General features: G+C 38.8%; 1 protein-coding gene across 1 annotated transcript; it reads right to left on the reverse strand.

The window, feature by feature from the left end:
• Positions 1-421: 421 nt before the first annotated feature.
• Positions 422-8,075, reverse strand: LOC150080041 (8.6 kDa transglutaminase substrate-like). The gene is made up of 4 exons (XM_090381460.1): positions 7,958-8,075; positions 7,177-7,247; positions 3,449-3,572; positions 422-667 (listed from the first exon to the last, which is right to left on the reverse strand). The coding sequence occupies exons 2-4, from the start codon at positions 7,221-7,223 to the stop codon at positions 536-538; spliced, it is 303 nt and encodes a 100-aa protein (XP_090237586.1). The 5' UTR covers positions 7,224-7,247; positions 7,958-8,075; the 3' UTR covers positions 422-535.
• Between the last annotated feature and the right edge of the window lie 9,317 nt (positions 8,076-17,392).

Raw genomic sequence — 17,392 nt, forward strand, 5'->3', positions numbered from 1 at the left:
TGCTCTGGTGAAGAATGGGATTTGTTGCCACAAAATCTTATACACACCGTTATATCGAGCATGGTTCACTGTTTATAAGCCTGTTTAGCCGTTGGAAGGAACCATACGCAGTACTAATGTCATGTGACCATATTTTCGAGCATTTTGTATCGACTTCTATAATGCAACCTTTCTGGTAATTCTTATACAACCGCTATAAATGTCCTTTTCATCTGTCTGAAGTTTCTCGCTGTCTCCTCATTTCATGGCTATTCTATAGTACACTACCATCATATCCAATTTTGTTCCGCTTCATCGCAGACTGCACGAGTTGCCTTTTTCTACGTGTTCTGTTAATTTTGTTGAGTAGCGTCGTGCTTGGCACGTCGTGTTTCTGACAGTATGAAATGAATGTGTATGCGTACAAAAGAATAAAATCAGATTGATTTTCGTGATATGCTTTATTCTGATGAGTACACTTGTATCTACAAGTATTGTTCATAAAACTGTCTACCTAGGGGGATCAATGACTTCTCAGGTACATAAACCGAGTCGATTATCTTTCAATAATCGGCATACACACCCCTTCGGCGATAATATCCGAAGCTGGTACTCCTTCACCTTTCACACATTTCAGCCCTATTGCGCAAGCTCGTGCTGGAATGATGGAGCACACTTCACCGGGACACTAAAAAATACATAGAAATGCCTCATGTTACTCACAGATACACACATAACAATAAAAATATTAATAACATTTATATCATATCTATCAAAGATTAACAGCGCTCCTATAATGGTTAAATTATTTCCCTTAGACCATTCAGATTTTGTTTCCAAGTTCCAGCCTCTCCATTCAAACAGATACTATTAACTACTAAAGATTGTATAAAAGCATTCAAAAACTTTCGTGAAAGAGTGCTTCCTTCGGCTTTTCGGTCAATTCAGCTATTGACAGAAGGTGTGCGGCCTGGCCCAAAGCCGATGTTGCAGTTTATCACAAAAAAATATCTGAATACTGATATTAAGGCAGGGGGATCTCATTGAAAAAGTGACAAAGTGCATTGCCGTGGTGAAAAAAAAAAAAAAAAAACTGACCCTCTTCACATATGAATTGCGGAACTGTACAGAATATCAATCTATGCTTGGCATTCCTTGGCCTTCCACCTAAACAGATACTTTGGATTAGAATCCTGGATGCTAACATAGGTGAACAGGATACCGGCTACCTCTGGACTAAAAGAAATAGTGATATTACTGTTAGTGTCTGGACACCACTTTCTGGAGACATCTGATTTCTGCAAGAAACATTCTCCCTCTAACAGGGCTCATAACGAGAAGTACAGATGCTACTGTACAGATAGTAGGAGCTACTATATTAGCTTTAATCTCTTGACGAAAGGAAATGGGAAGACATCGTCCTAACTCTCGCCTCCGCGCTTCGCCTAATATTACAAATCTGATTTCTACCAGAGGCATGTTTCCAGTCAATAGCTAGAAAACTTCTGCAAATGAAGTATGTAAGAGAAATACTGCGAAGGTAAGCTTTACAGAAAGCAAACCCTCGAGAACTGTCATCAGATGAATCGCCATAAGAATAAACGCCAAAAGTCTTATTCTGAATCTACACCCTTCTAGGCGAACGGCCATCAAGGGGAGATGTCTATGTGTAGCGTATGGTAGCTCTCAGAAATAAGCCATCTCCACCTTGTCTACTTCTGTAGGTATACAGAAGTCTGTAAAACGGGCCTGACATTACCATGGGCACATGGGCAAGAAAGCAAGCTCATATAGCATCAGCCAAAAAAAAAAAAAAACACCCTTATTTCACCTATCCCCTCGCTCCAAATGTTTGTCAAGTTCTGCTTTGAATCTATTTAAGCTATCAACTTCTACAACGACAGATGGAAGTTTGTTCCAGCAATCAGCCACCCGCTGGCTAAAGGCAAACTTCTGCACATCTATCCTACAACCGTCTTTCCTCAATTTGAATTTATGCCCTCTCAGGCGATTATTCTGAGCAAGAGGAAGAATCCAATCAGCATTGAGCATGCTCAAACCATTCAAGGCTTTATACACCTCAATCAGATCACCTCGCAGGTGCCTACTCTCTAGACACTGTGATTTCCAAAACTTAAGCCTTTCTTCGTAAGAGCACTCCTTTGTTCCATTCACTAATCTTGTTGCCCTTCTCTGTACTCATTCCAGGATCTCTACATCCTTCTTGAAATGAGGCCTCCAGATCTGTATACAGTACTCAAGGTGTGGCTGACCATTGCTTTATACGAGGTGATAATCACCTCCTTATCCCTGCTAGAAAAATTCCTGTATATCATTGACAAGACACCATGAGCTACTCTTGCAGACCGTCTGCACTGCTCAGAGAACTTCATATCTGCTTGCACAATTACCCCCAGGTCCTTTTCATTCTCTACCACTGTCAGAGTAGTACCACAAAGTTGACACGTCCCTCTGTGGTTGCTGCTTCCCATATGTAGTACTTTACATTTGTCAATGTAAAGTACCCTATCTCTAGGGCTATATAGCATCAGCCATATACTACACTCACTGCATGGAATGATCTCTTGGAAATAAATAATCACTACTGGCAATATAATGACCCTCTCCAAGCTTATTTCGGGTAGACATGATGCTCCGATCATCAGTAGGCTCATCATTCTACCCAAAGATTATAGAAGAGCAACTAATCATCAAACATCTAGGATCCGACCTGCACTCAACCAAATCAACTCGCTCAGTCATACGTTTCCAGCAAACACGAGTGGTCTCCTGAACGACCTACATATGAACCCTGAAGTGATTTGCGTCGACAAGACATAACGATCGAAGGTCTTTGCAGATACCTTCGCAATACTGCAATTTTAGTTGTTTAAAGTCTTCTCCGCTCTCCATAGGCTTCTGTGTCCTGCGGACAAAGTGCACTCCTCTCCTGTTCCGGACAGCCTTCAACAACTTGCCTGCTCTCCCGCACTGTGCTTCAAGGGATGCTGAATTTATTTAGAAAATTTATCGTGAATATTGTGTTAGCCTGCTGTAATAAATTTGAGCTCTACCCTTTATATTAATGTATATATTGTTAATTTGTTATGTTATGTTTATTCTCCTTGCAAATGTTTGCTGTTTAGGGATAGATTAACTTCTCCTTTTCTTTTACTTGAATAAATAAATAAGTTAGTTTACTCTTTGCTATACACAACTAAGGTTTATGCCACCCTGTACAATAGTATTATACAGTCCTATGCATCGAAGATTCTGATCTATATTTACTTGAGTTCTAATTATTTATATAATATATAAATGCGAAACTTGTAACGTAAAAATAATTTGACGTCACGTTTCTCGCTCTCTCGTCTATAGCAAAAGTATTACGATGCATTTATTATTCTTCGGTATGCTTCCCATTACTGAAATAACTGATTTCTAAAATCTGCCACGCTTATTGACTTACTTGGTAACAAGAGATACAACACCCACACCTAGAAGGAAATGATCCACACTTGCAGTCTACTTCGGGGCATTTGGATTTATCACACTTGTAATCGTCACAATTCAGTGGAGTGATACAGAGGACACTTAAAAAAAAAAAGACCTCAAGTTATTCCCAAGAACCTGTTCAGACAGATGTCTCGTCAATCAGTAATAATTAAATAATATTCCAAGTAATAAGGATTTAAGAAAAGGTGAAGATATTGAAATATTATTATTTTTTAAAATATTTAAATTACCTTAAAATTCATCACAAATAAATATACCTAAATCATACGATCGGGCAATTTAAAGAGAATTTTCTGATTTGGGGTAGTCCCAAAAATTTTTTCTGCGCTTCAACAGATGAACACGATTTGCATTCGTTACAAAAAATAGTGTTTATTCAATTGTAAATTGCGGTAAATGTTAAACGTACCCTAATCCTCTCCAAACACGATCTCGACAGCTTGCCTGGCAGATGGCTTCATGACACTTATCAGATATCTCACGATAAAACGTGGGATCCAGTTGCTGCTGCTGCTGCCTGGTGTCACGTTGCCTTGTCTCTAAACAGGAATGTGCGTTTATTACTTACAGAAAGACTACTTAACACGGATGCTTGTTTATAATGTAGCGGCCAGTTGAAAAATGTTTATCATTTATGGAATATCTCAGCGTGTGTGGATGAGTGTGTTTTAAGCATTAGCGCAATTAAGGCAATGAGGGGTCTATATATTGTGCCTGCAATTGCTTTCATGCTGCACGTAAAACACGAGCTTCAGGGAATATAATCATGCAACCCTGATGCCAAACCGACTAAGTGAGAAATAATGTGAAAAAAAAACCTGAAAAATTCTTCCCAGCCACATAAGTAAACGTGATTCGTACATTTACTTATGTGGCTAAGACTTTACCGCATGGTGTAGAAGCACCGTAATTGTATCCACTGTACTAACGGCGAGATAAACAGAAAATTTGGCAAAGGCCAAAAATCTGAAGTTTAAGATCTATCACAAGTTAATCCGAGTTAGTAATAGCGCGACCAGCTGAGGAACCACGCATCCCTAATTTGTTAATATCTTAATAATAATCTTTAATTTATTAATCGAGGATTCTTCTTTGTTTATTATGAAGATGTATTGTGTTACAATTAAATCAGCTTATTGATTAACATTTGGATGATAATTTCATCGAGTGCCCTTTGTTCATCTGACAGGAAGACAGAACGAAGTAGGTTCAGAAACGATAGAAAAAATAGTAAATTGAGCGTACTGGATTTGACGACCCATGTTTCCTCTACCTTAGGGAATAATTACGTTGTTAATTTCTTGTGTAGGACAGTGCCTTTCGTGTCCTCTGGTCATTTTGATTTGTTCATGTTTTCTTCTTTGTTCCTCTTTGGAGCATCAGTGTATTTATGGATTACTATAAATAATCCGGAAATGCGCATAAATAAATAAACAGCATCTGTTCGCTTCTACTATTTTACTGAAAAGATGCAATAGTTACAACCATAGAGGCAAGGGTTTCTTTCACAATTATAATTGAAGGTGACAATAAGTTTCTCGCTCAGTCAATGACCTACGCTGCTGTCTGGGAAATACTTTTGTGGATCAAATCAAATTTTCGTACGTTATGAATTTCTGCTGTATTAACAATCCTGTTAGGTTACTGAATTCAGCCTATCTTGTTTGGCTGAATCTAAGCAGTGATATTTAGGTGTAAAAGGCAGATTCCTTTGAAATATTAAGAGCTTTTCTGTTCTATCCTGTTAAGCCAACGAAGTACCCAGTACTCTAAGCTAAGAAACCTTTAAGAGGTACATTTTAACAATAGGGATAACCAGCTTAGGGATTCATTATATTAAATTATAAAATATTCGTAACACCACATTTTGTGAATAGCTTATGACGGCAGTTGGGCATTTTTTATTCCAAGTTGGATCTTGTTTCATCGCCCCTTGGCATCATAAGCTTTCGTTTTGGAGTTTGCAAGATAAGGACGTCTTTCCTAATTAAACCAAGGTCTTAGAGAGAACTAACCTTTTTAGCCTGCAACTAATTAATTGATGACTAGATCTGGATTCTTCTAGATGGCATAGGAAATCACTGAGGCAGATGGTGAAGTCGAGTCCCTTTCTGTTGGAAGTGAAGATAGTTGTTCGTTTTTATTGGAAGTGAAGGAATCTTGATAAAGCTGCTTCAGGTGACATCTAGATTTGTTCTTTTACTGCACTCTGTTGCTATCTCACTGGGATATAGGTATGTGGAAATGAATTTTTTGAAGCAGCAGAAGCATGCTCTTTACCAGAGATGAATATGTTCAGTAACTCGATAACTAGAATGTTTTTTCTCGTTTCTTGCAGCGTTATTTTGAATATTGATAGTGTTAAACAGCGAATTTTTAACTATTGGGCCACAACAGAAAGTACAAAGAAAGATATTTAAACTCTTTCAAGAAAATATTTACGCAACTTAGAACAGAAAATTAAATAGCGACACGTAAACATAACAACAACTTTGCAAATTCAGATAAATTGAAGCTGTTTACAAGAGAATATCGCATGGCGCTGTGCCTCGACTGAGCGAACAGCGACATCAGAAAAGTAACAGTTGGACTTAATAATAATACAATAATGATTATAGCTTTATAGCATTTATAGTAATTTATGTTAGATGATAACAATTATTAACAGAGTAATCCGCTAAGCTTGGGAATAAGGACAGTTTTGCGATAAGTTTGAGGATTTTTTTCGTCCAAAAGAAAAAAAAAAAAGCCAACGCGACCACAGAACTCAGCCAATTTACAATATAATACACATGTGTGAGCGAGGAAAGCCTAATATGAAATATTCCATTTTTTATATTCAGTGTGTTCTATTTATCTACACAGATCATCCATACATAGATAGAAATAGGATCAACAACGTGAGAATGATTTAGATCGGCCGCACATATAATCTGAAAAATGGCAAGCGAAGTTTAATCAAGTGAAGAAGGATTAAACTGGATTTGTATTTTGGGAAAAGGAATCCTGGGGTGACTTGCAGACTAGAAGAATAATTAAAGGTGGTTAAGAATGAGAAATATTTTCTAGTTATAATTCAAGCAAACATTCAATAAAATTCACATATAACGTTTATTACGCAGCATAAACAGGCCAGCAGGAGAGGAGAAAGATGGCATTATTCCGCTCTATAAAATTATGGTGAGACCACATTTGAAATATTGTATTGGTCTCTGGAGGAGTCATCTTAAACAGGATGTAGAGTTTATAGAGTAGACCCAAAGAAGGGCAAATTGATTGGGAAGTGCTAAGGTTTATCCCCAGGAGAAGCGTCTTATAAGATGCGGACTGCGGTGTCTGAAGAGTAGACAGTGTGACGAAGTACAGAACGAATTGGAAGTTGCTGTTTAGCAATTGGCAAAATGTAACTGATTGAGGGTGGGATTTTTTTTTTTTTTTTTTTTTTGGCATATGTGGAATGTGTTCGTTTCATTGCATCGTTTGACCCGAATAATTAATATCAATAATAATATTAACTAGCAGGCCGATATTGCGGTAAAATTGCAATGGGGGGTACTTGGTAATCGGTGGAATCAATTCAAATAGTCAATCCAAAGATATTCATCAAAATAACGAATAACTGAATGAATGAAAAACAATGAATTATATATTTTTAAGCCCAATTACACTAAAACCACTTACCCATACACAGATACAGTGAGGAGAAAAGTGATCAGCATCCACTTCATGATTCTTGTTTGGAGCACATCTACCTGAAATTCAAACATTATATTTTCTCGCTGTTACACAAACAAGCAACAACAAAGTATGTGACTTTGTTGTAAACAACAAAGTATATGACTCGTTATCACGAAGAAGTGAAATCCATATGTACCAATCAGCATTGTTACAGCAGAAAATCGAGAGGGATGGGGACTACAAATAGTCAGAATGGAACCCAATTTGCTCATAGGGATCCATCTTCGAAAAACAAATATGTCTCGCATTTCAGTACGATTAATAACATTTGTTTCAGATGTTTTATTTTCTGTGATAGTTTTGAAATAATTCGAAGGCCTTACTTTAGATATCCGCCCGCGCGTTGTGGGATCTGTGGAACCTTTCGCTACTGCACCGATTACATTACCTATGTCCAAACTCTACCATTTGGCATTTCCATTCATTCATCCAAAACCCCTCTTTTATTGGGAAATATGAGCAGCATTTTGAAATTAAGGGGCAAAATTGCATCTCTTCTCGGATGTCATGCATACCCATTTTAATTTTCAGTAAACAGGTACAAAAAGGGTGAGGCCTATTTATTATGCGCAACTGGGGGAGAATTGAGTTTAAAGATATTTTGTGCAAAAGTCGAGAAATAGAACGGACGAATGCCAAGAGATGTCACGAGACGCCCTCCGTGCGATCAAATGCTACTGCTAAATTAAGTGCAATACCACCAAATAGGAAGAATCGATCTTACCCTGAAAGCTCATATACTGAATGAAAGCGGGAAATGGAGAAGCACTTAAATATCGGGCTGATGATCACATGACCCATTCACCTTTCCAGAGACATTTCATTGAATCACTACGCACACAGTTGATGAAACGCGCCTTGGTCCCCGATCACACTAATCATTCTGAATTAAAGATCTTCCTTCTATCTCTCGTTGGCTACACGTGGCCATGAATGTTGCACAGTTTGTGAGTGTAAGCGAAACTATTTAGTTCTACGCACTTTTTTTTTCCTTCGGAAAAATAATTTTATGAGAATTTCCGCACCAGTGTATAATTGGTATTAAAAGTCGACCCACTCCTTTCATTCCCTTCCAGCTTCAGTTCGGAAAGGAAGCCGGAAGCCGTAGTTTGACGAGCCATATGTTATCATGGGCACCAGCTAAAGGTGTGCTTTGCTTTCCGGAATCAAAAACGCCCTCTTCCATTGCAATATTTATTCCTATTAACTCTTACCTGTAACTATTCTCGAGATGATACTCGATATTACATGTACTGGATTTAGTTTTCTCGTTGAATTTTATATGATTATATGCTAAGCACTTTTATTTTTATATACTAAGCACTTTTTATATGAGGGCGCCTCCGTAGCCAGGTGGGCAGGAGCAGCAGTGCGTAGCACACGCTTCTTGTTAGACCGGGGTTCGAGCCCATGACCACCAAATATGGAGAATGTGGAAAGGTCAGGGAATGACCACCGCATATTCCCGGAGCAATATGGCCTTAGTTGCTAATGCTCCTAAAAACCAAATAACAACAACAACTTTTATATGATTTGCATGGCAGTAATATTAGGATGTAAATTTCGATATATTGTAATAATAATAAAACAGATAAAGGAAACATCACAGTTATCGTGGACACGAGGGACTACATCGATAAAGTTCAAGAACCGCTGAACAACTCCAACACTTACAAGAAATTAAATACTGGCCCTACTAATCGGAGAGAAAAGAAAGAGAAACGGAATCTGAAATATATATGCTAGATCAAAAGTATATATGGATGAAGAACTTCAAAAGAAATCGAATCTCAGAAGCGCCATATCGCTTTGCAAACATTAAAGTCCATAAACCAGGTTTCCCAGTTAGTGACAAGCTTCAGCCTGGACAGAAGATCTCAAAATGGCTTGTACGGCTCTTCTCCCAAATAATACCGAAGAACCTTACGTACAATAAGAAGTGATGAATATTAGCTGCATCATAAACACAGATAATAATAAACACAGGTTTACTCTGAGTAGCCGCTTTATTAGCATATCCTTTTCATGAATTGGAGCTCTTCTTCACTGACAACATTAGGTGTTAGTACATGTGATATCAAACAGGTAGACAGGTACGTATTGTATGTGTACAATCCAGTGCAAGAATAGGCAAGACGAAATATTTAAGAGAATTTGAACGGGGCATGATAATTGGCGCCAGTCGCGCAGGTATGAATGGGAAACTGCAATCCTGCTAGAGACTGTGTCTCAGGTATTGGTCCAATGATCAATAACTTTGAAGACCTATCTCTTACAATTTTCTCAGGCTCCAACTCCATCATTAGGCCTGGCAGTCGTTGTTGTTCACAAGGTTCGGTGTTAAGTCCATTCGTCCAGAACCTTATTCTTTATGAGCGACTCCTTAGGATTGTTCATAACATCTCTAAACTGGCCAACGCCGTGATCTCACGGTGCTCATAAAAGGATCTTCTCGTTCCTCTGTTGAATCTGATGCAAATCCTGATCAGCATCCATGCTGATCCACATTTCCAAACAATCTTGGAATTTGAATCACCGCTCTCTGCCTCTCATGTATAAAGTTGTATTCGCCCCCATTTGTACCCATGGCGCTGGCGCTTGGTTTTGGCATGCCCGAAAAGTCAGTGTACAGAATAAGCTGTCTTCCATCCAACGGTCTATGCTTATGGCAATCTGTCGTGCCTGCGGAACTGTATCAACCCCAGCCCTGCAGCCCCTTAACAGTTGTTTTCCCCTTGATTTGCTGCTTATTTTCCGTGGTATTACTTTTTATAAAAGACATGGAACTTCTATTGAATTTTTGGGGTTTACAGTTAACACTGTCACTGATCCAAAGGTTGAAAAGTTGCATTGTTTGGAGTTTTTGATTCAGCGGTGTGGAAGATAACTGGAATAACTCCCCTAAGGCAAGGGTGGCTTGCAAATTGATAATTAATTTATTTATCCTTATTTTGTGTTACAATTGTTGGGAGATAACAGCAAGAAGGGAGGGAGAACACATAAGCCAGAGGCTTTTTAGGGGGTGTTCCCTTTGAAAAAGATAACAATAAAACCAGACCTGAAATTACACAGGTGTTATTTAACAGATACATCATAAATAAATCGGACATGTTTCTACATTCCATTACAGAGACTTCGTAAACCAACCACACATGTCGTGTGGTTAACAACAGTACTTATAATTACATTGCGAGTACTTTTACAATAACAAGTATGAAAGAAAAAAATTATGAAATAATTGCGTAGAGCGTTCCTCGCTTTTTGACAGCTATTACTTCAACTTGTTTACATGATTTCCAAACTGAAATCATGTAAACAAGGCAATGTATGCATTGGTATGCATTGTGGTATGCATTGTGGAAAGTTCAGGAGCTGAGTGGAAGGTGATTTAGATCAGACATCCCTGGTGATGTGTTCAGTCAGGGGCTTCTTGAACCTGTTTAGTGAAATGGTATTTTTGATATTTTCAGGAAGATTATTCCAGGTTTTTGCGCCTCTGTATTTTATATTTTTCTGATCTATGGCTTTTCTAAAAAGCGGAACCTTCAGGTTCGCTTCATTTCTTAAATTATATCTTATTCCTTCTTCTTCTATTGTTATAAAAAAGGATCTGAAGAGAGAGGAAAGTTCGGTGTTTTCAAAGCATTGTAAACAAAGACCGCCTCAGCTTTTTGAATCAGTTGGTAGATGCTTGAGAGTCTCGCTTCCTTATATTTCGAAGTCACCGTTGCATTCCAGGGAAGGCCCAAAATTGAACGAACACATCGATTGACAATTGAATTGATTCTCGTAAGGTTATCTTGACTGGTCGTAACCCATGAGATAATTCCATATGTGAAGTGAGGCTGTATTAAGGAAAGTAATACTAGTCTGAGAAGGGAAGGAGGTACCCAGGCAGAGGTTCGGGCGAGTATTCCTGCTAGTGACGAAGTCTTCTTTCATAAGGTGATCATTTGTTTATCCCAACTCAGCTTGTCATCTAGCCAGATTCCTAGAAACTTGGTATCATTCACTCTTTCGAGTTGTTTTCTTTTGTATGTTATTTCGAAGTCAATATTTAATGATCTATTTTCCGTCCTAAACACCATTTATTTGGAATTTTCTGGGTATAAGCTGACTCTTTTGTAGCCAACTATGCATTTCAGAGAGCAGTGCAGAGATCTTGCATTGAATCTGGTTAGGGTCTTTATCAGTGATTAGAATGGAAATGCCATCGGCATACGCTACTAGGTGGGAAGATGGAAGATGAGAGAAATTCATTAATGTAAAGAACAAATAGGATAGGTCCGAGAAGTGAGCCTTGAGGTACTCCCCTGGAGAAATAAGAAATGTCTGAAAAAGACTGGTTTGTTCAAACGACAAATGGCCTATCAGTAAGGTAGTCTTCAAGAAGAAGGTTAATTTTTCCTCTCAAGCCAAGATTGTTGAGCTTGTTGAGTAGGATTTTATGATTTATGCAGTCAAAAGCTTTTGATAGGTCTAGAAACAGTGCTATTGCATAGTGACCCTTTTCAAGACAGTTCGTGATCCTAGAGCAGGTCCTAGGTCCTAGAGCTTTTGATAGGGCTAGAAACAGTGCTATTGCATAGTGACCCTTTTCAAGACAGTCCGTGATCCTAGAGCCAACAATTGCCAGGTCAATGGATCTTTTTGAACGATAAGCGTACGGTTGTTGAGGGAAAGCTGATTGATTTCCAGTAAGCCCATGAGTCTGCTGTGAAGAATTTTTTCGAATAATTTTGCAAAATCTGAGAGTAGAGCTATTGGACGAAAATTGTTGATAGAGTTGCAGTGTTTCCCCTTAGGAACAGGAACAATGACTGCTTTTTTGAATTGAGACGGGAATTTAGCAGGTTGAAAGGAAAGATTGTAAATTTATTTCAGTGGTGTTAGAATTGAGTTAAGGACCTTTTTCAGCAGAGAAGGAGATATTTCATCAAAGCCAGGGGTTCCCTTTACTTTTAATTGATGTCCTGCTTCTAAAATCTCTTGATCTGCGAGCGGAGCGAGAAAAAGAGAGCTCCTCATTGAGTGCTTGACAGATTCTCTCGTTGCATTATCTCTAGAGTCAACTTCGTCTTTAAAAAGGTTATTCACACTTGAGATAAAGTGATTACAGAAGGCAGCGGCTTTTTCCTGGTCATATGAAATGAGTACCTCGTTCTCAACTACATCTCCAACATAGCTCTGTGATTTCGTTTTCCTTCCAGGTAGTAGCTTGTCCAAGACTGTCTACTTTTCCTTGCTTGTAATGACGCCTTTAAGTTGGGAACTATAATATTTCCTTTTCTCCGACCGAATACTGTCCGTGACTGTTTCTGTACGTTGTGTATTTGTTTTAATCCGCCTCCTTTCGTGTTTCTCTAGCAATTCTTGCAAGTTTGTCCCTTTTCTTTAGCATGTTACAAATTTTGTTTGAGATAAATGGGCATAATTTCCGTCTTGGCCTAGTGGTCTTTTTATTCCCTAGGATCCTGATGCATGACGCGCATTTTTCGTAACTATTTAGGATTTGCTCAAAGAAGTTCGTCGCAATTTCAGAATCATCTGTAGCAATCACCCCATCCCACGAAGACTGCTGGAGGTCATAACAGAGCTGATTGAGAGAGCCTGGAGTGACAGATCTGTAAGTGTGCATGATCTCTTCCACAATTTCTTCATTTTCAATTACCATTAAGATGGGACGATGATCAGAAATGGTTGCATCCAGTACTACATAGGTGAGTGAGCATTCCCCAATTGCGAAGTCAAGAAGGGAATTGTGGGACTCTCCCATTCTATTCTGGATAATTCCGTCAGTTAGAAGAGAAAAACCTTGGAAGAAATGACATCTAGGAGGTCTTGCACTTGAGAGGAAGAGCTTTGGAGAATGAAGTCTCCCATCAGCAGAAGACTGAGGGATTTGCTTGTGAAGTGAGATAGAATATTGTCGAGAGTTACAAAGAAACTGTTGACTGAAGCTGAGAGAGGTCGGTATAGACACCCAATCACCAGAGAGGCAATGCGGATAAAAGTGATTTCACAAGCTTGATCAGGCAGATTTGTGATAGAAAAGGCAGAGCATCGCAGATGATTGTAAACGTAAACAGCAACTCCACCCACTTTAGAATCACATCTGCAACTGTGAAAGAGAGCAAAGTCTTGAAATCGGATTGAAACTTCAGGAGAGAACCAGGTCTCAGTAAAAACCATCAGGTCTGGATGGAGATTCCATGATGTCAGTTGAGCGAGGATTTCATCATTATGTTTTACAAGACTGCGTGCGTTCATATAGAATACAGTAATTGCATCTTTTGATGCTGTAGTAAGGCATAAGTTATTTGGTTTAATTGTTGGCAAGTGACATGGAGAAAGGTATTTTCACAAGAGTTAGAATCATTCAAATTCTGGTAGGATGAAGAGATAGATGAATCATTTATAGAGGTTCTTCCCAGTTGAGATTCCAGAATATCTGAAAAATGCTCGAATTGTCACTCCCGTTGACTAGTTTCGATAGCTAAGTCACTAGCTGATGACCTAGTACCAGGAAGAGGGGGACGTCCATAGAAAGGCCGAATAACAGCCTCCCTCAGGCCAACAGTGATCCTTTAGTAATAGATCAAAATCTGTTTGTTGACACTGAATATAGAAAGAGCTGTACGAATCGTGTTTGGAATTCATTTTTATTATGTTTACTTCTATCTGCAGTTGAGTTCTGATATGCTGCTCTACTTCTGTACCGCACAGTTGGGGTTTGAGTCGTGAGACGAAAATACCCTTGGTTGAACTTTTAGTTCTAGGGACTGCTCTTATTGAAGAGTTGGTAGCTGTTCCCACAACAGCAGGGGTGTGTCGATGTCTTCCTGTCTGATTAGAGACAGATTGATTCCGTTGAACTCTGATCTCCTGCCTCCTGGAGGAAATAACATCTTCTAGGAGTGGATAGACGGATCTATTGCCATATATACACGCTTTCTGAGATTGACTAGTAACTGGAGCATATACTGGAGGATGTGGAGGTTGCTTTACAATATATGCGTAAGTGGCTTCTGCTATAGGAGTCGGTTGAAATGTGGGATTTTCCATAGATTTCGCCAAGTTACTTGTAGGACTGAGGGATCTACTGGAATTTTGAATAAGATTTGTTAAATCAAAAATTTTTTGTAGTAAGATATAATTTATTTCGCGAAGTTGGGCGTTTTCTGACCTGATTTTTTTAGTTTCATCAAGAAGAGAGGCCATCATGGATTTTTGAGTGTCCAGGATTTGAAAAATCATTTTCGTGGTCATCTCATTTGGCTTTTCAACTTGTGAGACTTCGTGGTTAAGAAGGTGAGAGAAGGAGCAATTTGTCTGCTCGGATACCACGTCATGAGTATGTCCTCGAATGGCCCACTCTGTTGAGTGCCATTTGACGATGAGATTCACCGTCGGAAAGACTTAAAAGATCCGTTGGGGTTGATCCTGAGTTATTTTCATTTTTCATCTGTTTTTTCTTCGTCTGCCTGTAATTTATGCAACAGGGACTTTTCCACGAGTCGATAGCTGCCTGTGACATCTTTTTCCAGTTTACGGTTGACAAATCTATGCATTTTATACAGTACACAAGACCGCATTCCGCATTGCATTGGAGGAAGTCTTTGCATTTCTTTTTACACAAATGGCAAATAATTTGCACTTGCGGAGCCATTGGAATTAACAGTAAAAACAATAAATTTCTTTTTATATTAAAATGAAAATTTAATATGCAAGTTAAAATGAAAAATTAAATGCAAAATATAAAATATGAAATATTCGAAACAATATTATTGCTATCTGAACTAATTTTACAATAAACTTATCAGAAAATTAGTTGAAATACTTTACAATTCTTTAAAATACATTCAAAGGATTAAGTGCAATTCCTGAGATAAGCTTAGAACAGTCCTAATTTGAACTACACGCAGTACTTAAGGTCACACCACTGCAGTTTAATCAGTAGTCTTTTGAAAGGCACGGTCCTCTTTGTAGGAACAATGACAGGTGACCTTGCGGGCTATAATCAGACAAAAACAGTAAAGTGACTGACCTTGGTTAACCTGCGAGACAGTAATCGTTACACTGAAAACTTCCCAGCTTCGTGGCTGCCTATAGAAACTATATGAGATACCTTGTTGAAGAGGAACATAAATTTCGTTTACTATTGCTTGAAAACTATCTTTCGAGTACTTCTTTCTTCAGAGTTGTGAAGAGCAACGCTCGCTGACCCATAGTGTATAAAAATATTGGAACAGATTCATCTTGATTCATTCTAGCATACATTTGCAGGAGAACAAACACAACACCACAGTAACTATTCGCGCACGCGCACGGGTGAGTTGCAAAACAAACATTTGCAAATCCATTGCAAATCTTTTGCTTTCGCATGCTGCTGGTCAGGAAGAAACTCTGCTCAGCTCCAAGAAGAACTTTCTACTTCTTCAGGACTTTGTTACCGAGATTTTCCTTCGCCGAAAGCGACTGCATCTAGACAACCACCTACTGGCCACTGTTGGTGCTTTGATCCAACTACAACCGGATTCATTCTCATGGATCAGTCTGTGCAGAGAACTTCACCAACCTTAGACCGCAGAGGATGCTGAGACAGACATTATCCACCGAAAAATTCTGTTTTCGTGTGTCTCTCTCTCTCTCTCTCTCTCTCTCTCTCTCTCTCTCTCTCCTTCCTGGCCTTGTGTTTCAGGTGGGATTTTCCTAGTGCCCGGCTGGGGCTCCTAGGCCACGCACTTCACCAATAGATTTCTTTTTTCCTCCCCTTTTTCTCCTTCTTCTTTTTTTCTATTCATTCTTGCTGGCCTTTTTATTATATTATTATTTTTTTTTAGATTCTCCCTAGGTATAAGATAGTATCCACTGGACTTGCGCTTCACAAGTACTGGATTTATTTTTTTAAATTTTTTATTTTTTTTTTAAAAATTTTTATCTTTTTTTTAATTGATATATTTTTTATTTTTTTAGTATTTTATTTTTACTATCACTTTTTTTATTTTTTATTATTTTATTTTTATTATCACTTTTATTTTTTATTAATTAATTAATTTTTTTTCTCAATAATTCCAAAGTCGCTTTGGGCATTCAGTACTGGATATTTGTGGTCCACAACGATTCATGCTTTGTTGTGGCCCACCTCCTTGTGGTGAACTGGGTAAGCTTTCCAGTGATCGCATTCTTGGTGGAAAAGTGATCACAGCTACCTAAACAACACAACTCTACACACATTTTTGGCCATTTACAAAGTTCTGTATTCATCATAGTGTATCGAGACGGAGATGAACTGGGGTTCTGGAGCTGCTCTACATAAGATACTATGCTGTACATGTCACATGGTCCAATAACAAAATAATAGCCCATCAATAACGATCTGTGATCGGAAACAGTTCATTAATCCGAGAGGCGGAGGGCGACAAAACTTGTGCAGAGTAACAGAAAGGCTATTCGCTCAAATAACAACCCAGCATACCAGCGGTAATGAAAAAGGCATTTCAGAATGAACAGTTCATCGTATTTTGTTACAAATGGATCATCACAGCCGACGACCGAACCGGGTCCCACTCCTATGAGCAAAAAACAAGAACGTACGATTGCAGAGAGCTGAGAAACAGCAATACGAGAAAGTGGAAGATTAGAAAAAACGTTGCCTGGTCTGACTGATCCCGGTTCCTGCATCTGAATAATGAGTCTGCCATGTCATGTATCAAAAATGCAGGGTAGTGGCTGTAGTGAAGATGTAGGAATATGGGTAGGTTATCTTAGCGAACACTGGGTTCCCTTGATGACGCAGCATATTTGGAAATTGTTTCCGACCAGGCGCATACCTGACGTGGATGCATTGTATTGATCTGCCAATGGGTTTTCGAAAAGAACAACGCGCCATATCACAAGGCTTGAATTGAACTGGTTCGAAGAACATGAAAATGAATTCGGTCTACTGCGGAGGCCTTCCCAATTATTAGATCTCCATCCCGTTGAGCTCTTGTGGGATGAGGTAGAACGGGCTCTTCGGAATAAAGATTTCTAGCTGCCCAATTTTCAACAGCTGTGGGAAACAATAGACATCAACTTTGTGGAACATTTTTGACACCCCGTTGAGCATATGCCGCAACGAATGGAAGGCTGTTATGGAGGCTGAAGCATGACCTCT

The sequence above is a fragment of the Mastigoproctus giganteus genome, chromosome 9, assembly GCF_048544385.1.
Source record: "Mastigoproctus giganteus isolate SK-2022 chromosome 9, ASM4854438v1, whole genome shotgun sequence".
Classification (NCBI taxonomy): Eukaryota; Metazoa; Arthropoda; class Arachnida; order Uropygi; family Thelyphonidae; genus Mastigoproctus; species Mastigoproctus giganteus.